At 41.0% G+C, this 27,816-nt stretch overlaps 1 protein-coding gene across 1 annotated transcript; it reads left to right on the forward strand.

Moving 5' to 3' along the window:
- Nucleotides 1-583: 583 nt before the first annotated feature.
- Nucleotides 584-27,725, forward strand: slc1a9 (solute carrier family 1 member 9). Its single transcript, XM_059348949.1, has 11 exons — nucleotides 584-768; nucleotides 9,376-9,531; nucleotides 11,372-11,524; nucleotides 12,416-12,669; nucleotides 17,242-17,347; nucleotides 17,437-17,563; nucleotides 19,662-19,895; nucleotides 20,656-20,850; nucleotides 25,031-25,165; nucleotides 25,335-25,773; nucleotides 27,543-27,725. The coding sequence occupies exons 1-11, from the start codon at nucleotides 588-590 to the stop codon at nucleotides 27,723-27,725; spliced, it is 2,163 nt and encodes a 720-aa protein (XP_059204932.1). The 5' UTR covers nucleotides 584-587.
- The last annotated feature ends 91 nt before the right edge of the window (nucleotides 27,726-27,816 follow it).

The following is a 27,816-nucleotide window of genomic DNA, read 5'->3' on the forward strand; positions in this document are numbered from 1 at the left end:
CTGTCTGTAGAGTCACGTCGTTATTCAACATTGTATTTGATAGCTGAGAAGCTACGCTCATAAATCAATCCTGGCCTCCTCATGAAGCCCAATCACAGGCCCACATTCTTCTGCTGCAGAGCCGCATATCTCTGGTATGACAAACCTGAAACTCCTCAACTTCTTTTTTCTCAGTTTATTTCTAATTCTGTGTATTGATTAAGTGTTGTGGTTCATGGAAAAAAGCTTGATACTTCTATGTAGAGTATGTAGCAGCTCCACCCATGGGCCTCCCTGCACTTTGAGGCCTCACTGACTGACACTGATATCTGTCAAAGGATCCTTCAGAGGGAGGCTACTGTGCAGGTTTCTCCACTCAGTGCAGAGTCATAGCGCCCTCCTGTGGAAGGGAGGGTGAGCTTGACCCCCCCACACACACCCACACCACCAGGTCTGCTGACAGGCTGGATTCCCCAACCTCCCTTCCTGTTTCTCTGCATGCAAACACCAGAAAAAAAAAGTCTTATCTTTCTACGTCACTGACCACAACCAGTTTAAATAAGGCTGTGTGATGGAGGGGAAGGGGAGGGGAGGAGAGCGAGGGTGAGATGGGGTTGGGGGGGCTCAGAGCACCAAGCTGTTGTATTAATCTGCAAATTTTCTCAGATGACGCAAAGACTGTGACTTTGCCTCCCGTCCCCTCTGCCTCTTCATTAGACATCCCTCCTCTCTTCCGTGTCTCTCCCGATGCCTCGCTCTTGTCGGATGGGAGACAGCAACACACAGCAGGTAAGCCCGGACCCCTCCTGGCTGTCATTATTCCCCCCTCTCAGCATGATCCCATTCATTCAGAGCTGACACATGTGGTAGGTTTTGGACCATTTGTCACCTTTGACAGCGCTGCTTTGATTCGTGTGGTGTGTCAGAAAGACTCTTTGCTTGTTTGGGCTTAGTTATTCTTGGCTTGGAGATCATTTTATTTGCAGTTATTTTAAAACAGTGTGTTATTGGTGGTGGTTTGGCAAAGTTAACTGTTGGTTTTTCCTCATTCAAACTGCTGTCTGAACATGTGTGGACCTGTTGTGTCTTATCAGTTATCAGCATTGTTGCAGCACAGCTGCCGGAGAGATTTAAGGAGTTTCCGAGGCGTCTGTTGGCCAAATGAGAAGATGGATTTACTGTACGGAGGGAATGAGCTGTGTGAAATTCAGTCCTGCTGGAGAGAGGAGCAACAGAGAAATTGCGACAACAGATCAAAAGGAAAGAGAAGGGGGAAGACAGAAAGAGAAGCAAGAAGTGGAGAAAGAGAAAGTTTATAAATAGCAGAGCTTTGTGAGGGCGAAGAGAGCAGATGTGATAGACAGTCTGTGCTTAAGGAGTTCAAACAACAGATTAATACACTCAGATTATCGTCCGAGAGGGAGAGAGAGAGAGAAAGGAGGGGAGGGAGGAGGGACACACACCCACTTGCAGAGTAAATCACACACACAAGTGTTTTCTGACACTCACACTACATGTCCACCCAATCTCACATACTAACAATCACACACACATAAAGCAGTTCGCTGATTGTTTCCTCTCTACAGAATCAGAAGGCTCTAGTGCTGAAATATTTCAGTCAGTGAATCGGAGAGAAAGAGGGAAAAAAAATAATGTTTCATTCTTTCAGTCACTTAAGAAGCAAAAAATTAAAACATTTTTACCTTCCCTGCTATTTAAAGGTGACATTTTGCTGATTTTCCCTGTTTTCAACATCCTTGTACAGCTGATATCTTTGTGTTTGACTTTTGCACTCAAATACTGACATTCTCACACACACACAATATTTTCCCTGAAGTTTTCTGGTTGCGTCTTCCTCTCCATTTCTGTCCAGACATCATTCTATGCAAAAATCTAAAATCGATTTGTTAATAGACAAATAGTTGATCATTAATAATTCGAGTCATTTATGAGTAGATTTTCTTCTTGTCAGTTTTATAACATTGTAAAATGCAAATATGATGAATATCTTTGGGTTTGGACAGACAAAATACAACATTTAACACCCTTATCCAAGATGTCCCCTTAGAATAATAATCAAAACTGTACCATCAGCAACACAGAATAAAGAAACATTGTTATAAAGATGGACAGACGGCCAGATTGCTCCCCATAAGTGAAGCCAGAACATCATATAGATCATAAACCCCGCCCCATCTATCTTAGCAGTAGTACACGTCAAATAAATTTGAAATACTGTCCTGGTAAGTTTGGTTTTAAATTCTTATTTGATGCTAATTCGGTCTGGGGATTGGGTATTTTATGTATGGCAGCGGCCATATCCAGGATATTTTAGCTTAACTTTTGTACAGTGGGAAGAAGTGGAGACATGCCGTTCATTCTTTATACATTCATTCATTCATTCATTATCTTTAACCGATTATCCGCACTCGGGTCGCGGGGGGTTGGAGCTGATCCCAGCTGACATTGGGCGAGAGGCGGGCTACACCCTGGACAGGTCTCCAGACTATCACACGGCTGACATAGAGACAGACAGTCACGCTCTCATTCACACCTATGGGCAATTTAGAGTTACCAATTACACCTAAGTGCATGTTTTTGGACTGTGGGAGGAAGCCGGAGTACCCAGTGAGAACCCATGCTGAAACGGGGAGAACATGCAAACTCCACACGGAAGAGCTGCAGCCCGGAGTCTAACCAGCGACCCACTACCCCACCGTGCAGCCCATTCTTTATACAGTGTGTTTAAATGTAGGTTGATATTGAATATTATTATAAATATATATAAATATATAACTCTGACTCCTTTCGTGATCTTTATAGTTATAGTTTTAAATTACTTAATATTTAAGAAGTAGAGCTCCCATCTTGCTGTCCATTAAACGTAACCAATAAAATCTGTAATCCTAAAACAAACAGGTCACGTGGTCGGTTTTCCAGATTTAAGTCAAAAGTCGAGCAGCAAATACCTCGTAAGTCGTTAAAACATGCCAAGTGAGGACACACATTTACCCGTGTGTATGAGTGTGTGTGAGTTCACATCCAACCACTGATGGAGTCCGCAGCTGATTGAGTCTGACCTTCACTGTGAGGGTTAATACGCAGCGGTTAACCCTCCTGCTGCAGCGCCGTGGTAAGGCTACGCACCAGACACGTGTTTGATGGCAGTTGTGCATATGTTGAAGGAATTAGGTGCCGCGTGTTGGAGTTTGTTTCTGTGCCATTATTGATATTTATAACAGATACGTGTGTCTGCAGGAGAGATTACTCATCTGCATTGGTGATCCGAAGGGTTGGACCAAATACGTTTTATCATGTAGGTATACTGTTTATATACTGTTGCCATTATCACTATAAAACACAACAAACACAAGCAGCACCTCTTTTTAACACTGTGTCTGGGATTTGACAGCATTTTATTGAATCTGAAACCAATATTAAATCCAACTATTAGATCTGAATAATTTCAAATACCTTATCAAAGGCATCAAAAACTGTGTTTCAGCTTGTTCTGTTTTAAGAGACATACACTTATTTCAAACATAATGTTTAAGAACAGTAATAACTCAGCCATAGATTATATTTACTATTTAGCTAAATATATATTTAAATGTTCATTCCACTTTTTATAAGTAAAACAAGAGAGCAGATTAGCTTTTTGTGTTAAAGAATATTTTACAGATGTGGAAGCTGATCTGTAAGGAACCTGCTAGAGGAAGCCAACCCTATACAACACACCATAACACACTATGAACAGCAGCATGGTTGGTAAATGTACAGTAATCACTGCATAAGATGGAAAAAGATTTGCTGATTCTCAATTGTGTAAAGTATGTTCATTGAAACTGTGTTTTGGGTATAAAGTGCATTAAAACTGGAAAAATTATAAAATTTTGCAGAAAATTGCAAGAGTGCATTGTACAATTGACTGTTTTAAAGTGCGTTATTGATATATATTTATAGCTGATACTATAAAATTCCACAGGGGAATTCCACATTAATTTCCAAACAGAATAAGAAGAAAAGTTCCATAGTTGGTTTCTATCAGTGCATGCCTAATTTATTATGAATGCAGAATGTCACACTAACAAGATAACCACACACATAAATTCTCACTTGGGTTCATGTATAGCTGTGTGTGTGTGTGTGTCTCTGTGTCTGTGTGTGTGTGTGTGTGTGTGTGTGTGTGTGTGTGTGTGTGTGTGTGTGTCTGTGTCTGTGTGTGTGTGTGTGTGTGTGTGTGTGTGTGTAGCTGCAGCGTTGTGGAGCTGCAGTGACCATCTTCATCTCTCTGCAGAACTAGTGGAGGGGTGGAGGGCGGGGGGATTATATCTCGATCCCTTTGCAAAGCTCACACCAAACAAAACAATCAACCGCTGGTAATAATCCTCTGAGACACACAGACACCCGCACACAGTTACACACACACACACATGCAGATATCTTTCCTTTTAATATTCTATTTATAAAACACATACATGTTGATTTAGAGAGAATCTACAGCTTGTATTATTTCAGTGAGGAGTTTAGTGTTGACCTGTAAACACAATTATACACAAAAAACCTCAAGTTGAATTCAAATAAATCAAGTTTTTCTTATTTCTTTTAGTCATTTTGATGTCCCACTGACCTCAGATGATGTGAAAACTCTGTATCCAAACCACAAAACTGTAAAAGTCGCACTAATTGCATGTTCTCAAATAGTGGCTTTTTAATAATACCATTGGATTTAGGAATGACACTAAGATTATTTAGTCTACCGTAAAACATTTTGAAAAGTGCCCATCATAATTCCCCAGAGCCCAGTGTAATGTCTTCAAATGTCATGTTTTGTTCAACTAAAAGTCCGAAACCCAAATATATTCACCATTTAATGATGATATATGACAGAGACGAGCCACAAATCATCTTGTGAAAAGCTGTAAAATGTTTGGCTGGTTTTCGCTATTTTTGCTTTCAAAATGACTGAAACGATGATTTGATTATTTCTAAAGTTGCAGGATTAGTATATTTATACTCCAGATGCATGCAAACTAATTCAAGCTTGATCAAACATAACATATAGCAAAGACCCTTTCGCTAGCCTTATAGATTAAATATAAAAAACAGTCGATCAAACCACAGCTATGTTCTCATTTGATTTCTATGACAGCTGTCGAGACTTACTGTAATGTCTAAGTTAAGACCAGAGGCCGGTCCGGAGGGAGGGAGGGAGGGAGGGGTCGTATGACTGTATGTATAGCCAACATGCATCTGTCTGATCTCTAGAATCAACATCTGTGATTGGCTGCTTGGATCATTAATGTGGATCCAAGGAGGTTGGGGGGGTTAACGCTGACGAGCCGGAGACTGAGGTAGTTGGTCCTGGTCCTGCTCTGATGGTATGTGCACCTTCGTCTCCGGCAGCTTGGGCTCATTTACAATAATCAAAGCCTGCTCTTCTGGGAGATTAACTCATTCTGTCAGCGGCAGCCCGTCATCCTCGAAACCATGACGATTAAGAAGATGTGTCGTAAGTACATGACTGCATGTGTAGGCTGATTGTGATGGTTATCACGCACAGCACGGGTCACCATCACACATCAGAGTATTTACTTTGTGGACGCTGATGTTTATCCAGTCTGCTTTTCTTAGAAAGTCTCTCTTGGAGGACTTTCTGTCTTTCTGGCCCATGAGGGCGTGTAAACAGCTCTGGCATCACTACCAAACCAGGCTCACTTTGAAGTCCCTCTACCTTCAGCTCTCATCGCTAACATGTGTTTCCAAAGCTCCGTCTCAAAGTCTAGGCTTCCCTTCAAAGGGGAAAGCCTCCTGGTCCGCAGCCTACCTGGCAGAGTAGTAATACCTGTGTCATGTTGCTACAAAATCCAGGATTTACTGTAAGCTGCCTGGCCAAACAGTCTGAACCCGGTGACTTGAGTTGCTGTGTTTTATTAGGGATGCTAAGCTGTAATATGATGTAACAGGCGTGTCTAAGAGCAGTTGTTCCTCTCCTGGCTGTTGCTCTGATACTCTGATCAGCATCTGTTTCCTGTCCCTTCAATCTGTACCTTGGTGAATACTTTTTAGGAGAGATTTTAGAAACGTAGGAGTCAAATTCAACCCTAGAAAGCTGTAAATAGTTTCAGTTAAACAGAGCCACCAGGAGAGTCCGGTAAGTGCTGGTTCCTAGAGGCCAGCTACGTTTCGTCTCCAGGCGGCTCTGACATTTCCTGGAGCAGGAAAATAATCTGTCTGTTGGGGAAGGAAGACAGATTTGCAGAGCAGCTTCAGGTCCTTGAGTATGTCCTTGCAGCTTATACTCCTCAGGACACATGCTGTCGCTTCATTATTTCAGGGCCTCCATCTGACCTGCTCAGGAAACAAAGGTTTAATATCCTGCCTCACCACCGGAGACGATGACAATCATCTTTATTCTTACTCTGACACACGTGACTGAGGCTTAAATTGCCTAGTACAAGTGTATTTGGAAGTTCATGACCGTTTCTCGTGCACATTGTATCTGCCAGTTTTCAGCCAAGCTAAGCAAACTTGCCTTTAACCCAACTAACAACCTCTTAATTTTTAGTTTATCCAACTGGTATGAAACTCATTTGACTGACTAAGGGTCTAATCCCCTTTGTAGGTTTAAAAATAACCAAACCTTTGAATTATGTTGATAAAAAAGGACTCTTCACACTTGCTCCAGTAGAATATTGTTCAATTAAAAAGCTGAGAGCATGATCATTTTTAATGTCTCTGTTAGACAGCCAAGTGAAGCATAAGTCGCCGAATGACGCTACCAAACAGTGTTCATGCTAAGAATGACATAAGGATTGAAAAGAGGATTTGTGTAGGCCAGAACAGTGGAACACCCTCCCCCCTCCTCTCCTCTGTACTCACTTCACTGAGGATTATATCTTTGCAATTGAAACTTAGCAGGACATTCTCCGCCCCCAAAATATACAATTTCAGATCCCACTGGTGATCTGACTTTGTGCCCGTTACTGGCGACTACTGCAGGCACTAGAGAGGGGGCAGAGATATGGCCGGAAAGTGGAGGTGAAAGCGTGACAGCAGACAAACTAGTAGGTAACTGTACTATATTTTACAACTGTATCCCCACTGCTGCAGAAAAATGCCATCGACTCAGCTGATGGATTATAATCACATCTGATTGCAATTGTCTCACTGAGTCCGACTGTTTGTAAATGTGACTCTCATTCTTCTGACAAGGATTTGGCATGGCCGCGCGGCTCTCAGGATGTGTTTATATACGATTAATGTTTAGAGACGTGGTGGTGGGGTCTCCGTTGAGCAGAAATGTGTAGTGTTATTGGACAGTGGACACATTCTTAATGGTTGACGATTTCTCTCGTGTTGAAGGTGATGACTTGGCCTTGGAGGAAAATCTGATTGCTTCCAAAACATTCCAGTGTTGACGAACAGCAGCTAAAATAGACGTTGATTGATGATTGTTAGCAGTTGTCAGGTGTTTATTGGAGATGTTAGCCCACTCAAAGAAGTGATGTTGCTTTAGGGTGACTGTCAAAATGATGGATGTGGACTTCCATAAGAAGAATAGTGTTGATGTTATATAACATTTTCTGCACATAGCTGCACGTTTTATGGTTATTTGTGCTGGTGAATAGCAGACAGACTTGAATTTCATCAATTCCAAATTATCACTTTTAGCACTCCCAGTGTTGTGGCATTAAGAATGGCAATGCCAGTTGGGTGGTCCTTCAGCTTTGGTCCAGATTGAAATAATATCTCAACCACTACTCATGATCCCCAATGGATGACTCCTAAATACTTTGGTCATCCCCTGACTTTAAATATATTGTCACCATGAGGTTGAATGTTTGTTTTTTAATGAAACTATTGACCAGGTTGGCACTTTGCACAGCAAGCCATCAGTGTATGGAAGTGTGTGTGTGAATGGGTGAATGTTGGGCTATAAAGTGCTTTAATTGGTTGGTAGATTGCTCAATAAATGCAGTCAATCCATTTACCATTTGACCTTTCATCTTGTACCAACAGCCGGTCAAAAGCTTCACCTATCCAGTGTTGAATTGGCAGAAAGTTGTCATGTACAGATATTTGGTTCCCAGGTGATCAATCCTTTAGCACCATCGTGTGTTTGATATTTGTGGTTCTGAGTGAAATTTCCCCTAAATCATCCTACAAACATTAATCTTTTTGACTTTTTCCTCAAAGGCTATCAACAGGTCAGAAATGTGATTTGCTCAGTTCTTTGAGTTGTGGCCAAGTACCTGAACATGGATGGCATTACTGTCACCCTAGCTGTATTTTGAGTTTGGCACTGCATGTAAGAATGCAGAAACTAAGTTAAGTCATTAAACATATCTATCAGTGTGTTAACATGCTATTTAGTACAGTTTTACACAGCTCATGCTGGGTTTAGACTACCCAATATCTTTGTCTGTTATGACGGTCACTATGTCAGATTAGGCAATTATAGAGTCATTACTTATTGCTGTGACTTTTCTCAGAGACCTGATGAACCACACGTTGGTTCACATGATGTTATGGGGATGGATATGCAAGGGACTGACTTCCAGGGACAAGAGTGTAAACAAACAATGGTGTTTGCTGACTGAAAAAAAAAAACTTTATGGAAAAAAACTACTTGGTTAAGTTCAGGGAAAGAGTGTGGTTTGTGTTAAAATAAGTGTAAAAGTGACATAGCTTATGTAAGTTCAAAAAACAATTTAATTAACAACATCAGTGTCTTGCATTTGTTTAACCCACACGTCAGCCCCATTCCCTAGAGTCTGAAACAATCACTTTTCTTGTTCTTTCCTGAAGTCTTCCATGATGGATTTGTCCAATAAGTAACTTACACTCAAACCTGTAACAGTCAGACCTACCAGTCACAGCCCAGGGCTACATCTAACGACTCCTAACTGACTTTCTTTAATGCACTCACCAGCTTTATCTCTTCCTTTATCAGCAAAGCCCGTACTGTGTAGTATTTAGATTCTGGCAGTTTCCATTTAGCAGACAATTACAGATTACATCTCTCGAGTTGTTTCTTCATGTCCTGTTTAGCCGTCGCCTGCTGTGTTTGGGTTGCCTGCAGTCATGCTTCTTTACTTCCCTTGGGAAACCAAACCAAATACTCAGAGGACATTCCTGCTGTATGAGTGATAGTGGTAGGTAGCCCCGGTTGTCCCTCACCCCCCTTTAGGAGCAGAGTCAGCCGGCCAGAATGGCAACAATGTGAATCCTCAGGAGAAGAATGCTTTGTTGAGATAGCCTATAAACAATCCAGCCTCTTCACATTAGATGAATCAGTTAAAGCGCCAAGGGTGCATCATTAACCAACGCTGAAAGCTGTGCAGGCCAGAATGATGTTAAAGCATGAATCAGTCTCTCCCGCTGTCTCCACAGGCAGGATGACAAACCAGTCGGCAGCCAACCAGTCCAACGCAAACAAGAAGGAGAAAGTAGAAAGCCAGCGAGATGACAACACGGAGCTGGCGTACAGAGATGCCGGCCACTGCAGCCGCAACACTCACAACCTGCTGCTGGGACTCACTGTTATGGGTACGCATGGACAGGGAACCTCTGTCTACCAATCGGTTATTATATTATACTTTGATTCATACATAAATTATCCTCATCCAAAATATTTAACATACAAGGACTGGGACAGCAAGAACTACTGTAAGGAGTAACCATTGAAGGAAAATATTAAGCTTTACTCTTTCAAAACATTATCATGTAATTAATGTCATCTGTGGAAAAAAAAAAAAAAAACAGATTATTATTATTTTAGAAAAGTTTCAGCTAATCTGCATATTGTGTTATTTAAAAATACACAAAGCAGAGAAGGAAATATGTGTCTGTTGCCTTCAAAACGACTAAGTGCACCCCTGATAGTGTGATACTTTAAATTTAGGCCCACAAAAAACTATTATAACTGCATTAGCGTAATTGACTGCTAATGCCCCTACCACCAAAATAAATTACTATTTTTAAAAAGCACTAATTAAACACAAACAGGAAACAGTGACATGAAGTCTTTTATTGTCCAAGGCATGAAAAATTGGATTGACTGACTGTGTCAGAATGGTCAGAATCTATAGAACGAATATCTATGAATGTCTGTATGTTTGTGGCATTTAATAAAAATTAAAAAGAAATAATGGAAAAGTCATGAAAAGTTGGTATGATAAAATAAAGAAGTAGTATGCCTCAGAGGTCTGAGGGTATTCCAGTCAGCAGGATGAGAGTTAATATGACAATTTGAATCAATAACCCTGTGTTACCTTGAAATCTTGAAGAAAACTTTTCTTGCATGCCTCTGTTGTGAACCGAGGATCCAAAAACTAAGTAAATCCTGATGAACTGAAGTAAATGGAGACCAGGTTTAACAACAGCAAAACTATATCAAAACATCCTTCCAGCAAAAATGCATGTGTGTGGCAAGTAGTGGAAACTACTGGACTAAATGAGACTTAGATTATACTGCACAAGTTGTGTGAGAGATTGTAAACAGATGTTTTGATAACGTTTGATAAATGCGGCCCCCCATTTACTTTCCATTTTTGGATTCTCCGTTCCCTGTGAAGGCGTGCAAGAAAAATAAAGTTTTCTTTAGCAATTCAAGGTAACATGGGTGTGTAATTAACAAGGAAATGGTCATTTTAAGGGTGAAATATTTCTTTAAATTCAGCACATCTCCATCAGCCTGTGAGAGTAGAATGTAGTTGTAAAGATGGAATAAAAGTGTTTTTTTTAAAAAACAGTGTCTAATCTCAGCTTTTTATCATCCCAGATTGAATTAAATTTGAGGTCAGTTATATTGTTCGTCTGTGCTGCAGCAGATATTAATGTGAACAGACTCCGCAAAAATTTTCCCATGAAGAATCTTGGGCTTGTTGTTGCTTTAGTCTGCCTCTGTAAACACTTTGGTATGTTTCTGCATAGTTGTGTTCTTTGTCAGGAAAAAAAAGCCCCTGAAAAGTCGAGAACTGTGTTATTTTTGTCTGCTATTTGTCACCCAGATTTAAACCCCGAATTAAACCAGTTTACATTACAGTAGACGGTTCTCATTAGTCAGAGGCAACACGCTTCATGCGGGGGAGAAGTAGGCCAGCGACTCCATGAGAAAACCTAGAGACTTAACCAATATGTAGTTTCTGAGGGTCAATAATCACTACATAGTTTTAGATATTATTCACATTTTAGCTGATATTTTGTTCTAAAAGAACATATAGTAGCAGTTATTTTAACGTTAAATGCATAAATATATCTGTTCTTGACAAAAAATAACTTTAAATCAACATTATTTGTCTCCTCTCCTCTCCTCTCCTCTCCTCTCCTCTCCTCTCCTCTCCTCTCCTCTCCTCTCCTCTCCTCTCCTCTCCTCTCCTCTCCTCAGGTGTTGTTATGGGAGCGGTGTTTGGGACGCTGCTGCGGTACATGAAGGTGAAGGACAGCTCCGCCCTCACTATGGTCTCCTTCCCCGGAGAAATCCTCATGAGGATGCTGAAGATGCTCATCCTGCCTCTAATCATCTCCAGTCTTATCACAGGTCTGCCACACACACACACACACACACGCAGACATAAACACACAAGTAGTATACAACCAGTATAGGTATTCTGCCCTACAGAGGCAAAGTGTAGTCACTACAAAATCAGTAAGATGACAAATATTAATTCTGGATTTTGAAGTGACATGTTCCTTTTTGAGTAATTTTGTACTGACCACCAGCAAAACATCCAAGATTTTTCAATCAACTGAAAAACAACTGGTTGAAAAGCCATTACCTCTAAAAGTGTGAGCAGTAGATATCTTGTCTTTGTATTGTATTCAGTTGAATGTAGGTCACAAAGGATTGGTAAATAATTGCATTCTGTCTTTATTAATTTTTTGGCAGCATCCAAACTTTTTTTAAATTGGGGTTAAGTTGTCTCAATGCAAAGAGTGGCATCTGTGACTGGTGTATAATGCTTAGAATAAATGATTAGATGAGTATTACTCATGCATTAATAGAAAAGCAGACTATGTCTCGAAACTATAGAAAAACAAGTTGAAATGAACACGATTCAATTATTAAAATAACTAAACAAAAATCAGCAAATCCTCATATCTGCAAAGTTGGAACTGACAATTATATAAATAGTTCTCAGTCAATTTTCTTACAATCAACTGATCATTTTATTTTCTAATGATTTCAGCTGTATTTGTATTTTCTGTTGGGGTATTTAATTTATAATAAAGCAACATATTCTTTACATTCTTCTTGTGTTTTGTATGCAAAAATCTTTGTTTGTAAAATAACTAAAGCTGTCAAATATTTTTTCCTTGTAGCAAATTAAAAAGTGACATAAAAGAAATGTAAGAGTGCCGCAAACTTGTACTTAAGTACATTACCTTAGTAAATATACTTAAAGAGCCTGGTGGTCTGTGTCTCCCACAGGGCTGGCGGGTCTGGATGCCCGCTCCAGTGGCAGGATGGGCAGCAGAGCCATGGTGTACTATATGACCACCACTGTGATTGCCGCCATCCTCGGGGTCATCCTGGTGTTGGGGATCCACCCGGGGAATCCCAAACTGAGGGGAGGCTCGTCGACCTCAGCCCCCAAGAACCAGGAGGTCAGCAGTCTGGACGCCTTCCTGGACCTGCTCAGAAACCTGTTCCCTGAGAACCTGGTGCAGGCCTGCTTCCAACAGGTAGCCCCCCGTCTGAAACATGTTCTTTATTTACTGTTGTGTTACTCTGACTCTTTATTTTTGTATATATCAGAGGGCTGTATGAATCAAATGCAGCAAATGTAACAGACATGAGACAAAAAGGACAAGTTGGCCAATACTGTACTGGTCCAGCATGATTGATGTGTCCACATCATTCAACCTTAAGATGATGCAAACCAAGCTCCATTGAAAAAATGTTTCATTTAAGATGCTTTCAACTGTTAGTTTGAGTGTCCTGTTATGTTAAATGTTAATTAGGTATCATCTAGTAGCTTCAAAGTTATTTCAGCAGCTGACAAAACAATCTCAACAAAAGGCCTATTCAGTAGCTTTTCTGGTGCTTTCAGTCAAATCAGATGATCTTCTTCAGCAGATGAAGATTATCGTCAAGAAAGATTTTTGGAGCTTTAAAGCCGACACTGATAACAAGTCCATCTCATTCCCAGAAAAGAATAATAATAATAAATTCCATAATTAGTCTCACAACAGGGAAATTCAACCCACCTCTTAACACACCAGCGGGCAGCACATTACTGCGCCCAGAGAGCAGTGGGGGGGTTAGATGCCTTGCTCAAGGGCACCTCAGCCCCTGACCTCCCATTCCTGTGATTCGAATCAGCCACACTTAGGTTACAAGTTTCAAATGGAAATTTGAGCACATCTCTGAACCAAAACACACTGCAACCAAACGGCATGCGCCAAAACAGCCACCGGATATCGGCAAAGTGTGCACTAGCACTCTTGACTGCGCTGCACTGTTACATTTCATGCCACTGTCCTGTTTCCGGTCTTGCCGCTTCTGAGAAAAAGCTTCATTTTATCCACACGCTCACTGATAGAACACCCATCTTCCCCTAGCAGCTCTTCTTCTTTGCACCCAGTAGCTATGTGTTGAAGAATGGATGAGAAGAGACGAGTTGTTGAGGTTGGAAAAATATCCCGAACTACACGACCCACAATTCCATCTTTATAAAACTAAAACTAAAACTCTGGAGATTGGTTTTCCATGTGACAAATCCACACATAATTGTGAGCTAATTCAGACATGGAAGAAGCACTCACATTGTGACTTTTGTAAAAGTAGTCAGCCTAATAATGTAATCTGTGTTCTTCTGCTGACGGCCTGCAGCAGAATGCTCGGGGCGGCACTTGGCAGGTTGCAGCACTGCGGCGCCAGTGTGTTTTCATTTTATGAAGGTGTGACATGGAAAAAAAAATTACATACTCCAACATAATGTTTATTTTTTAATACTTTTCTCCAATATTTGCTGTTTTCTTGTAAATCACTGTAGGCTTTTATTACTGCAGCCCTCAACAAAGTAATCAAATGAAAAACTAATGAGGGAAAATAACATTTTGATTCAGCTGAAAGACATGCAGCTTTTTATGGGGGGGTACAAGTAGATTTTCTTCACAAGAAAAAAAAGTTCCATAAGAACCACTTATAAATCTTGAGGTGAGATTGGTTTGTGAACAAATATTATCCAATTTCTTATAGTTTAAAGTTGCATTAAATATTGTAAAAACCTCTTCATGAGAACCTGAAAAGGCCAAAAGCGTACCAGATATTAGCTGACAGGATGAAAGAACTACAGAGAGTTGTTAACGACTGCTGAATCTCCGGAGAATCTGAGTCCTCCAAACTCCATAAACAATGTTTTCTACATGTGTCGGAAATGAGCAAGACGATGATCTGACTCAAAAAGTTTCACTTCAAAAGGACCGAAGAGGTCAAGGTCGTTTCTGTTCATGTGCAGGTCACACAAGTTTAACCTTTGAAGTGTTTTTATCCAGGTAAACAGGAAGTTTTATTTAGTGAAAATACAAGCAGAGCTCCTCAAATAAAACAACTAATTTAAGGCAATTAAAGACACTTTATATTTAATTCTGTTACAATTTGAATATCAGAATCAGAAATACTTTATTGAGCCCCGGGGGCAAATTGCACTGTTATAGTTGCTGCTGTATAAGAAATAGAAAGTAATTCTGTTACTAAAATAAAGGAAAAAAGGGACACTAAATATAAAACAATATAAATTAAAGATATGTACAAATATAATAATGTAGAAATTATATTTTTACTGTTTTGACAGAAGAAGTGAGATAAAATAAGATATTACTTCAGTAAATTGAGATGGGTATTTGCCATTTTTGGCAGCATTTTTTAAAATCTAACTTTTAACTAATTTTAGAAATAACTTATTGAACATAACACAATAATTGCTTTTAACCTTTGTTGATATATGTATATATATATATATATATATATATATACACACACACACACATATATATATATATATACACATATATCAGTTGGCTAACGGTGGCCGGACTGGACGATGTTTATCCAAGCTGATCATTTTTAAACGATAATCCAAGTCTCAATCATGATGCAACTTCTTTGGTCCAAATCCTGTTTTTTTCCCCCTCTCCTCTCTGTCCTGCGTGTCTGAATGATTAGAAGTCGTCGTCTGTGTGGGACTGGGCGAGGGTCAGCCCTTCTGCTACTGCTAATCTCTTTACATCTGCAGCGCTACGTCTTTATTTACCGCATCTGCTGTGAGCCGGGAGCTTATACAGGCTCCCCTCTCCCTGTGGTATTCTCTGTTTTCTTTATTCTTCACATCTCTCTCTCTGTTCTGTCCACATCTTCGTTTTACTGCTTCTTTTGTTTGGTCTCTTTGGGGATTCATTGATGTCATAAAAAGGCATAATTGCTTTTGCAGGAAGGGATCGTCCTTCCCCTTTCAACCTCCTCGTTCCTCTTCTCTTTGCCTTTGTTGTCTTTATGTGAGAATCTCTTGTTCCCTGTTTTTCCCTTTTCTTTAAACACAACCGAATGAACATGTTGTGCTGCTGCCAAGCTGTTGTTTGAGTTACAAAATCAGGGTTTTGCTGTGAGAAGTTAAATCATGCTGGTTACAGGGGTTTTCCTGCAGTTGAGGCGCACATTACTTTTTCATTTTATTGCATTGAGTTGAGTGCTGGTGTCATCTGCAGTGACATAAAGATCACCTGGAATCACATACAGTAGAAGGTAGATGGAGAAATAATCACAAACTTGTGGACATAGTATGTTTGGAGCAAAAAAGTAAAAGAAAAAAAAGGGGATGCATATTTATTTGTATAGCACTGTTCATACGCAAGGTCATTCAAATATTTTCAGAGGCATAAAAATACAGGAAATACAACAGACATTAAAAGCATTAGAAGCTGCATTAAAAGTAGGAATTAAATATGCTATTGCTATGCGACAGTGGAAGTGTATTTGAAGTGTATTTTGAAGATGATAAAGAACAGTAGAAACAAGCAATTTAACTGATTAAACAAGATATCTGTTGTATTTATGAGAAAGCTGAAGTAAACAGTGATGTTTTCAACAGACTTCAGGTATTCAGGGAGTTTGTTCCACAGATGAGGAGCAGAGGAACCAAGTGCAGCTTCACCTTGCTTGGTTTTGATCCTTTAAACCTGACCCAGGAGACTGAAAGGGGTCTGGATGCTTCAAACAAACAAGTAACTCTGAGATATATCTGGCCCGAGACCGTTCAGTGCTTCGTAAACAAGTAATAACATAATTTTAAAATCCATCCTTTGCTGTCTGATTGTTTTTTTGCTCAGACCTGTGAAGATATGCAAAGAAAAGTAAAGACAAACCATCTGTTGGAGGGAGACCACTTATCTGAACAAGATTTTATATTTTTTTTTAAATCCTCAGAAGTTCAAAGGAGTTTATTGTCCAATGCACAGTAAGCAAAACATGTTTCCCTGTACAATGAAATTCTTTCATTGCTGTCCACAATAAATGCCAAACAATAAAAAAAATAGAATAGATAATACAAAAAAAAAAATTCTAAAAGGCATCATGTGCAAAAATACAATACAAATATAAACTATATGTACAGACTTTTAGTGCAAAGTAGTGTGTAACTGTGCAAACTAAAGGAAAACGTCTTTTAAACAGTCGTACAGAGTACAGTTGCAAGTAGAGATGGACCAGGATTATACAGGTGCATCTCAATAACATAGAGAAGTTTATTTATGTCAGTAATTCAATACAAAAAGTAAAATTAACACATTATATAGATCTGTTACACACAGAGTGAAACATTTCACGTCTTAATTTATTTAATTTCTTCTCATATAATATAATATATATAATGCTAATATAATATAATGATTATGGCTTACATTTAATGAAGACCTAAAATTCACTGTCTCAAAAAATTTGAATATTACAAAACACCATTTTTAAAAAGTATGTTTAAAATGGAAGTGTATTCTAATGTATTGAGATGCACCTGTAGACTCCTTTCAGCTGTTCAGGAGTCTGATTGCAGCGGGAAAGAAAGAGTTCAAACATTTGAAATGCATGAGAGCTATGGAGCTCATAGTGCAGTGCACCACTTACATTCTTTCAGAAAGATGGTTATCAATATAACCAAAGAGGCTCGTTACAGCTGAACACACCTACTGGCTGCCTGTGCTCGGGGGGACAGATCCTGTGAACCCCTGACCAATGTGACTGTGTTTCCGTCCTCCCTTCAGGTTCAGACAGTGCTGAAAAAGGTGCCGACCTCAACACCAAACTTCACCGAGCCCGTCATAGTAAACATGAAGAAACTGGAGTACAAATGGGGCATGAACGTCCTCGGTGAGTCGGTGACGGAGCTCATCGTGTTTAAGTCTCCTGATGTTTGCTGCTTGTGTTTGACAGCTGCGGAACTCTGTGTCTCCCTCCAGGTCTGATCGGCTTCTTTATCACCTTTGGGATCTGCATGGGCCGGATGGGAGAACGAGGGAAGGTCATGTGCGACTTCTTCAACATCCTCAACGAGATCATCATGACGATGGTGTCCATGATCATGTGGTCAGTGTCCTGTTTCCCCCCCATGTGTGTGTTTCTGTGCACAACATGTGTCTCTGTATTTGTTACTGTGAGCGAACGGCTGCGTTGCGTTGACATCCTGGAGAAACCACACACAGAGGTCAGTGACAGTGATGGATAAGGTGAGGACCGAGTACATGAGATATATTGTGGGAACGGTGTCGGACTTGGAAGACTGAGGAGGAGAGAAAAGGAAAAGGGAGGAAGAGTGTCAGTGAAGGACACGGACAGATGGAAAGAGAGAGAGGGAGAGAGAGAGACAGAGGGTTTCCCTGGCACATGCTGGAGTCTGTGGTATGCTGGGGAGTAGCAGGAGCCGGGGCCCGGAACAATGTTGTGGGCTCCCAGGGGATCCGGGGTGGAAGATCTCCAAAATGTAATGGATCCACCGACAGCAGAGGAGCCACTTGGCAGCAGAGCAGAAAGCAGATGCGGGTGGGAGGGACAGTGGGACGGGTGGAAAGGTGCATGTGAGAGCATGTCTTCAGAGAGCGGTGCACGCCTTGAGACTTTGCAGGACCCCTGCGAGTCGCACAGAGACAGAGCGAGTAGTGGCACCCAGAGCGGGGACGGGCCGGGCCAGGAAGGGAAGGGAAGAGGGGAGGAGGGGAGGCGGACGGCTGGAAGAGAAACAGCAGGATGCTTGTCTCTCAGCTCTCCGAGGCCATCTACATGTGCAGCTGGACACCAAAGGAATTGTGTCCTTGTTCGTATCACTCACACAGTATAAACAGATTACTCACGGGCCTATGGAGCTTGCCAAACACAGAGTCCAGTGTATACAAAAACACGTATCATACAAGGAACACATCCATCAAATCATACACACCGCATGCTCCACCAAACAACTGTCACTGGATGCCAGGCTCGGGGTTCAGACACAGCTGACCTGCTGCTGCTGCTGCTGCTGTGACGGGACCTGCTTTGACTCGGAGCGGGAACACCGCTTTAATTCATGTGTCTCACAGCGGCCTGTGTTCACCAGGAGCAACAACTGCACTCCAAAGCTGGAAACCAGAGATCCAAGAATGTGTGGAGCCCTCTCGCTGTGAGAACGTTCCTCTGACAGTAAATAAAGATGGATCAGGTGTTGGTCTGACGTTTCAAACGGACATAATTGAATTGTAAAGTATTTTTTCTTTACAACTGTCAAAACAAGTGTTGACTGATAAATGCTTCCATGTGCAGGTTTTATTATGCTTTCTAGGGCTGCAGTAATATTATTTTCATCAATGATTAATCGTTTCCGCTACAAAATGTCTTAAAATCGTAATAGTTTTTTCCAGAGGAGACATTTTCAAGTATCTTGAGAGCTAAAAAAAAAGGAGAAAAAAACCTGTTACCGAATAGCAATTAATAAAATAGTTGCTGATTAATTTTTTTATGGTGATTGACCAATCAATTAATCAACTAAAAGATTAAGCATTAGTCCTTTCAGCTCTTATTCAAACTTAAATTTTAATATATTTCATTTATTAAGTCTTTTCTTTTTGTTATTTTCTTTTATTGTTTTTTTGTTTTGTTTTGTTAATGTTTTCTTTATATATTCATATATATTGTATATATACAAAAATTGCAAATATTTAATAGCTCCAGCTTCCTTCATGTGAATATTTGTTACTTTTCCTGCCTAACATTCTAATATACTAAATATCTTTGAAAGCGTATATCACCTGGGAATACTGTCATGGATATTTTCATTATTTTCTGATGTTTTACAGACCAAACAATTCATTAGTGAAGTGAAAAAAATCAACTGCACATTAATCAACAATGAAATAATCATTAGGTGCAGCCCTAAGACATGTTTTTCCCCTTAAGAAGCATCTGCTGCAAGTTGATTTATATACCACAATAATAAATCATTTAAATTCTGGCCTCATGGAGCCACAAAATGGAAGATGAAAGAAAAATATAAGTCATTTAAGCAATTCAAAAAAGTTTATTTGCAGAAACAAATTAAGGCAAGGACGAAGGAACCCTTGATAAACCCTTCTTAGACATAATATAAAGAATAAATCATTCAGTTCCTTTTGAATCATTTCATCTCTGATGTTTCCTCCTCTCTCTCTGTGTTCAGGTACTCTCCTGTCGGCATTGCCTCACTGATCGCGGGGAAGATCGCAGCCATCGGTGACCTGGAGGTGGTGGCCAGGCAGCTGGGCATGTACATGGTGACGGTGATCGTGGGCCTGATAATCCATGGCGGCCTCATCCTACCTGCTATATTCTTCGGCATCACCAGGAAAAGCCCATTTACTTTCTACTCTGGAATCTTCCAGGCCTGGATCACAGCTCTGGGCACTGCTAGCAGGTAGGACAGCCTGCAGGAAGCGTGAGTGTGTCTGTGTCTGTGTTTGGGCATGTGTTAACACATGTGTGTCACATGTTTCTTTTACAACATCTCTTCCTGGAGCAGCTGCTGTCGTTACTATGATTGATCGGCGTGGCCTGCTGCTCGCTTTCAGCTATTTGGGTTAAATCTGAAACGGCTGAGGGCAAAACTTTGTGTTTACGCGGACAAATCGGGACAGTGGAGCCAAATGTGTGTAAGCACAGGCTATCATAGACAAGCCCATGTCAGACAGATCCCGCGTTGTAAATGTCTAAGCCTCAGGATTAGTCGTCAACAGCCAAACTGGCCCCGCTGTATCCTGCCCGGCACGGCTTGGCTCGGCCTGCCTGGGAGTCTGCATCATCGCCGCTGAAACCAACTGTCAGTTTGGCACATTACTGCGGCTTTAGTGAATATGGGTAATCCTATCAACGTTTTCTCTAATTATATTATGACCCGAGCTTAGCAGGGCCAGGAATCAAATTCCTTTAATTCACATGTTGCAGGATTGCAACAGTGGCCTGCACCAGCTGTTAGGAAAAAGCTGTCAGCCGACTCAGATTTCCATTTTTTTGTGTGTGTGTCTCTACCCCGCTACCTCCTCACCTCTGCACTGCTGTCTTTCACCACCTGTCTACCTATTTTATATCCTTCAGCACACACTTCTGTTCTGCTCTTTGTACATCTGCACCTTTTTTTTTCTCTAACTCAACATCTCGTGGGGCCTTTCTGTTCTCAGTGCAGGAACGTTACCCGTCACCTTCCGCTGCCTGGAGGAAAACCTGAAGATTGATAAGCGTGTGACTCGATTCGTGCTGCCCATCGGCGCCACCATCAACATGGACGGCACCGCGCTGTATGAGGCCGTGGCAGCCATTTTTATCGCCCAGATGAATGATATCTCCCTGGACGGAGGACAGATCATCACTGTCAGGTGAGACACAAGGTGGATGTCCTCTACACACACACATTGTGATATGTCCCTGTTTAAAATGTCTCAAATACATTCAAACGTACACACAGTTTCACTTTATTCTGCCTGGTTTCATAAACGACCCCTTGGTGCACCCATGTTCTTAAAGAAACGCTGCAGAAGTGTCTCTGTGTCCCCTGTGGTAGATAAAACATGGTAAAGTGCCCTTTAAGGTGCCTTTTTAATGCAGTGCCTTTAAATGGAGAAATGGGTGCCCTTCCAGCAGAGAAAACATGATAAAGTGCCATAGAGGCGGTCCTACTTGCTTCCCTTTATATTTCTGCCCCTGTCCCTCAAACAGCCTGAGTCCACCACTGGCACCAACACTCGCTAACATTATTTATTTACTATTCTGTGTCTTATTGTATGAATGTATTCAAATCACCACTGGAAAACATGTTTTGTTTTATCTCAATTGGTTTTATAAGGTGAAATAAAGATTAAATAGAAAGCACATGCTGAGGATTGGAAAACGTGGATTGGCATGTGTGTAAGTCACACTATGGTGCTAAAATGACGGAGCTGGAATTCTGCAGCATAACCAAGATGGGCTGATCAGACCAGAAAAAAAGCAGCCTTTAGACTGTTGTCAGTTATAACATCTTCTTGTTGTTCTGAAAGCTTCCAGCCTCCTGCACATAGTTACAGTTGTTTGTGTATGATTGGACAGTGGCCGTTCGAGGGAGGGGCTTAGCAAAGGATCGGCCTCCTAGCCTTAACATTTACACATACTATTAAACGTCGTATTTGTTTAATGTAATATAACTACTGTATATTGGACCCAAATGTGGTGCATATTCAGTCCAATGAGAACTGCTCGCCTCGCACATATGTCAAAAAAGTTTTATGGCTTGCAGGTTTATTTCCACGTCATGCAGCACTTTGAGTATGTGCAGCAGTGTTTCCCTCACTCGGCCCGACTGCAAGTTCCCACTCTGCCCCGAGACTTTGAGCTTGAGCTTGTTTGCAGTTCCAGGTGTCCTGTCAACAGTTTTAAGGACGTATCTTTTACTGTTGTAGAGAGGGGAAAATGCTTCCTGGGCTGAATGGGGATTTTAGCTGCAATACCGCAATTGGCCACTGAGAAAAATTGGCTGCAAGACTGAGCTGTGGCACACAATGGTTTAATATTACATGTGAAAAGCTTCCAAATGCATGATCATGGGGGTCCATACCACAAGATAATTACTGTTCATTAGCATTTTTATTGGTTGTTGCATCAGTTTAGTGGCAAATATAAAAAAATTGTTTCGACTAAGTAGCACAAAAGTTGAAACTGTTGATTTTAATGGGCAACACACTATAATCGGAGTTGCATGACAACATTGCTGTTTACGAGTGTAAACAAAAGTTCCAAACACATTCTCATGTGACTTGCATCAGTGTGACGCAGTGCACTTTCATTTAACAAAGTGCAGAAATAAAGGACAGATTTAAACTCTGCATGAGTGCAGTATGTAAGTAAAATGTTCCCATTTCTGAGGTTTCAGCAAAACATCCATGTCTGATTGGAACCAGTCCGCTTGGACCGGACTCGGCTTGTTGCGGCCGCGGGTTACAAACGATGCTCAGCACTTTGAAGTTGTTTATTGTATGTCTTTCATCAACCACCAAATTCCAAAATCTAATTTCAGTAGAGTTCTATTGTGTCATCCGTGCTGGAATCCATATGTGGTGTGTAAATCCTCTGATTGTCCTGCTTTACGTCGCAGGCACCGCGGGGTGATAATTAGCTCTGCAGATTGTCAGAGAGGATAGCGACGCTGCGCAGAGCTCTGAGATCTGCAGTAAACACACGGGGTCAGAACAGTGTCCACACCGGCCTGCAGACACATCTGGGACCAACATGAACTGATAATTCCTCTGAACATGTCATGACAAGCAGCATTCCTCTTCTGGGCCTTATATAGATTTGAGTCTGAAAACATAAAGGAAGTCAGAAAACATTAAGAGATTTGGTGTTGTTCTACAATAAGCCTCTTTTTTATTTTTTATCCTCCAGATACCACTTTTATAGACATGTTGCATGTACAGTGTGGTGAAATGAACACGTGTAAACCAGGTTGTGGCTGTTTGACCAGGTGAACCAGCAGATTATACCACGCCTCACACTAATCTGTGTGCTCAACAGGGTTGTTAACTTTCAGACACTTCAGGCAGAGTCAGGTGTTATCTTTTTATTTGGTCACATTATGAAAATGTAATACTACAACTTACATTCTGCAGTTATCTGCATCTGTAAATGTATATCTGTAATACAATATTATGTGCTTAATCTATGTTAACCTTGTATTAATCCTATAGAAAAGCCTTGGTTTACATTGTACCTGGCTAAACCTGTGTGATGACACTGTAATGTTTAAAAGGATTATTCTTTTCAACCGCTTTTTCCAAGAAAAATGACGAGGAGATCCTGCAGAACCCGTTACGTGTTGATAATACAGCCGTGGAAACACCATTAAAATATATGTTCTCATCATGGAAAACACTTTATTTTAATCAGAATTGAGTCCAGTTATGATGTCTCTACACCATCTGTAGATCATCAAAACCACATTTACTGGGCTGAAATTAATTTCCCTTTATTTCAACCATCTCTTTAATCAAGCAGCTGGATATTCTCTGCATCACGTTTCCTGATCAAAATTACACTTTTCATGTGTTTCATTCTTTATTTCATCTGATGCATTGCTAGAAATGTTTAGAGATTTATTATCATCACTTCATTGCATGAAAAATGCCAGCAGGGTTTCATTTCTACAAATAACTTTCAGATTCAGATTTTGGAGGAAGGACAAAAAAGTCTGTCAGAACCAATTTCAGACTCGTGTTTTGAGACTGAAAACATTTGAAGAGGCTAATTCTATGTGTTTCACACCCAAACATCCCTGCTTTCTCTGTCAGTCACTGAGTTCATTTTTGCAGAGAACAGCACAGAAATCAGCTGGCAGATTTCATCAGTTAGTGCTCAACCTTTAATACTTACGTCAGTAAGTTAGTTTATGGGAAGGAGAAGAAATCACAGGGTGCTTGTTGGTTCATGGCTGACTCTGGAACAATTTAATCTCTTATTTCCTCTGATTGGACAATGGGAAAAAGACACAAATTGCTTTTCTGCTCTGAGTTAGAAGTTTTTTCAACTTGATGCGTTAAGGATGCTCCTGCAGAAATGCAAGGATAGCTAACTAATGCAAACACAGCAAGCAAAACGCTTCTCCTTCATTGAAAACAACTGCCTAGAGCTGCTGAATGCCACTCTGTGTGATCGATCACTGTGAATATTAGATCAGCAGTGAGTGCAGGTGGTGAGAAATGCTTCTCCGATTGGCTGCTCAGCCTCCAGAATCAGTGATTTTCACCATTAAGTCTGGTTTGATTTTCATTTTCTGTGCAAAGAAAAATTTTGCAATGCCAGCTGCATATATCAACCACCCTAAATTTATTTTCCAAAATACTGTTTGTATATAATGAGACTTGTTAAACAGATTTACAGTGGCATGAAAATGTTTTGCCATGTGTTTGTAACAGTGCCTGGTCTTTGTGTTTTCTTATTACAAACTTACAATATTCTTTCACAGAATTAGGCACAATCATGGGACCACTTTGCTACTAGTCTGATGACAAATTAGCCTCTGGGGGCATCCACCGACGATATTTCTTGGGTTCTGGTGTTGCAAGCGGATATCTGAATAGCAAATATCCAGACTGAGTTTTTCTCTTCTGTTTAGAGTGTGATTATCAACTCCATGGATACTTTTTATAGTTGTTTTAGGTCCAGACAACATTTATGGGTTCTGAGATTGCATTTAAGCCGCTGTATTCATCCTCATTTGCTCTTCACCTCGACTGTTCACCTACATTCAATCAAAGCCCGCTCAAACATGGTTGGTCAATACTTCTCGGACTACAACCAAAACACTTCTGATACCAAAATCCTGTCCCGTTCTTTATTCAGGTTCTGCATTCATCTGTTGATTTGTATGGAGATTATTGCATGCATGTGTGCTTTCTGCATTCTTTCTGGTGTGTTCAAGTGCAGCATCTAACAGAAGATGCTCAAGAATTTTTAGTGTTTCTGGGCCTTTGAATCTTTATCAGGTCTTTTCTAAAAACAGCTGTCTCGTCTTCTTTTCCTCCCCAGTATGACCGCCACCCTGGCCAGTGTGGGAGCTGCCAGTATTCCCAGTGCTGGCCTGGTCACCATGCTGCTGATCCTGACGGCTGTGGGGCTTCCTACTCAGGACATCAGCCTGCTCATCGCTGTCGACTGGCTGCTGTGAGTCAGGTGTCTGAAAAGTGTGTGAGCGTGTGTGTGAGGAGCAGGAGGAGAGGAGTCGCTGCTCTGATGCTCCGGAGGTTAAACATCTGTGAAAGGTTTTTGGTGTTCAGCTCTTGGTGGCTCTCTTTATTTCATCTGCTTACGCTGAAACTGTTTGTGCACCCAGTGACAGAATGCGTACCTCCATCAATGTGGTGGGCGACTCATTTGGCGCCGGGATCGTGGACCACTTGTCGAAGGCAGAGCTCGCCGAACTTGACGCAGCGGAAATGCAAATGCTCCCGGCAGAGGAGGAGCTCGATTTCATCCCTCCGCCCCCGATCCTGACGGAGATGGACCTGATGGAGCCCCTCAAACCGCCCGAGCTGCCCCCTCGCTCCCCTCGCCCTCCCAAACAAAACCACCACGGTCACGTTCTCTCCCAGTCCCAGTCCATCACTTACTCTCCGTCCCGCTCTGTCCGATCTCCATCACCTCGCTCCATCCGCTCTCCCTCTCCGCGCTCCGTCTGCTCCCACTCCCCTCGGCCTTTCCGTACTCATTCACCACGCCTCCTCCGCAGGACGGAGGCGGGCTACTGCGCCCTGCCCAGCCACGATAACCAGGTAAGAATCCATGTTCCTCTATGATACAATAATACCTTGAACTTGCTTTGGAGAGATGCACCATGATTTTGGAGATTGGCTTGTGTGGACTCCTAAATCATCCATGTTTCCTCTGCAGTTCTGCATGCAAGTTATTTAATATAATGTGTGTTGAGTAATAGAACAGTTTCTTATATATCTCTTAGCTTATATACGCTGTGTTTTATCTCAAGGGTTGCAAGGGTTTTAAGACCATTTCTCCAGGACTGTCCTCCTCCAAAAGTGCCTCTAAATCTGAGGGTTCACATATAGATTGCTGCAGGAATGAGCCCTAAAGCTGGAGTGTGGCTTTTTCACATTTTGTCCTATGACATAAACTACATCAGTAAATTTTGAAGCTTTTACGTGTCGAAAAAAGGCAGTTTTCAACAAGTGGCTAAATGAGACTCCAGCTGTCATCATGAACATTGACTGTAATCGTGAGCTTAGTGGTGAAACTGAAGTTATGTAGCTGTGGTTTTGTTTGTTTATAGTTTTGCCTTTTACTTCTGACAATTGCAGCTATGCTTCAAAAATTATAAAAGTGGTGTTCTTGCTGAACAATGTACTATAAACTTTTGTTTTCCACAGAGCTTATTTTCAAAGCCAACAGAAAAATCCCAGTGGCTTTTTTTTTCTGGGTTGGCCTCCAAAAACACATCATCCCTGCAGCACTTTCTTAACCTTCAGTCCTCTGAAAGAGACACTTGAGCATGCATCCTTTGAAGGAGGTCACCTCCGTCCAAACAAAACTTAGTATCTCCAGATTTGGTCATGTTAACATGTTCTTTAATGGGCTAATGATCTTAAGATAAATGCACAATTTTAAACCAACTGGATCTAAAATTGCATTGTTACAACTCATGATCATTGATATTTGGAGATAAGTGGTTTTAACAGGACAATGATATGCTAAGGCTAAAGTTTGTGTCTTCTTGCTCCTAATTGCTCGTGATAAAAAACAGAGCTGCATGGATTAGTTGATTAGTAGATTGAAAGAAAGTCAATCTGCAACTATTTTGATGTTCTGTTAACCGTTTCAGTCATTGAAAACTCCTCTGGTAAAGCTATTCTAATATGAGGATCGTCTTTGAGTTTTGGACAAAAAACACTTTTGATGACATGTAATAGCATTTATTTTTTTTTACCTCCTTTCTGACATTTTATAGACAAATTATTAAGGAAATGGTCTGCAGTCTACCTCTATAGAAATAATTGTTGTTGTAGCCTAACATACTCTTTAGGATGTTTGCAAGATGCATTATAGTCAAAAATTGATTAGATTATTTAGGTAATCTTTTCACCTGAAGTCAGTGAAATCGATCCCTCCTGCTTCGGTCATGTTTTTGGTGAGACACTGAGAACTTGTAGCAAGAATGAAGCTAAATGTCAAAAAAGAGCAAATATGTGGTTAAATTTTAGCATCTTGTGGGAGATAAAATGCATGTAAAGACTAAATACAACAGGAAAATGTTATGGTTCACCCAAGATAGTTCCACAAGTAAATTAAGCTTTATTAAGTATATACTTAGTCTTATATCTTTGAAATGTGTGAATCTAGGGGAAAGGGAGAACAAAATCTTGATCAGAGAAACATGGATGATCTACAGTAGTTCTTTGTGTCCTTGTTTGTTCTCGGGTAAAATGATCAGATCTCTGCAAACCCTGCACGTTTTAATGTTTAAAATTCATCTTTTTTTAGTCCCCATGTTAAAGCTTCATGTTCTCATAATGTCTGTTTGTCCTCTCAGATTCCCACAATGCCTCGCTCCTACAGAGAGCGGGACAGGGAGCGGGACCGTCTGAGGCGAGAGAGCGAAACGGAAGAGGACGAGGACAGAGAGAGGGTCCTGGGCGAAGTGAGTGACGGCGAGGAGAGCGATGACACGGCATACGACCGGAGGCACGCCATGCCACCCAGCGACCTGCCCTGATCACTTGAGGTTTACCACCAAAAAGCTTCTCCAACGATTAGTTTCAGGTCCACAGTGGACTTCTGGCTGGTAACATTACAGCTTCATAGAT

Source organism: Centropristis striata, chromosome 13 (assembly GCF_030273125.1).
Source record: "Centropristis striata isolate RG_2023a ecotype Rhode Island chromosome 13, C.striata_1.0, whole genome shotgun sequence".
Taxonomy (NCBI): Eukaryota; Metazoa; Chordata; class Actinopteri; order Perciformes; family Serranidae; genus Centropristis; species Centropristis striata.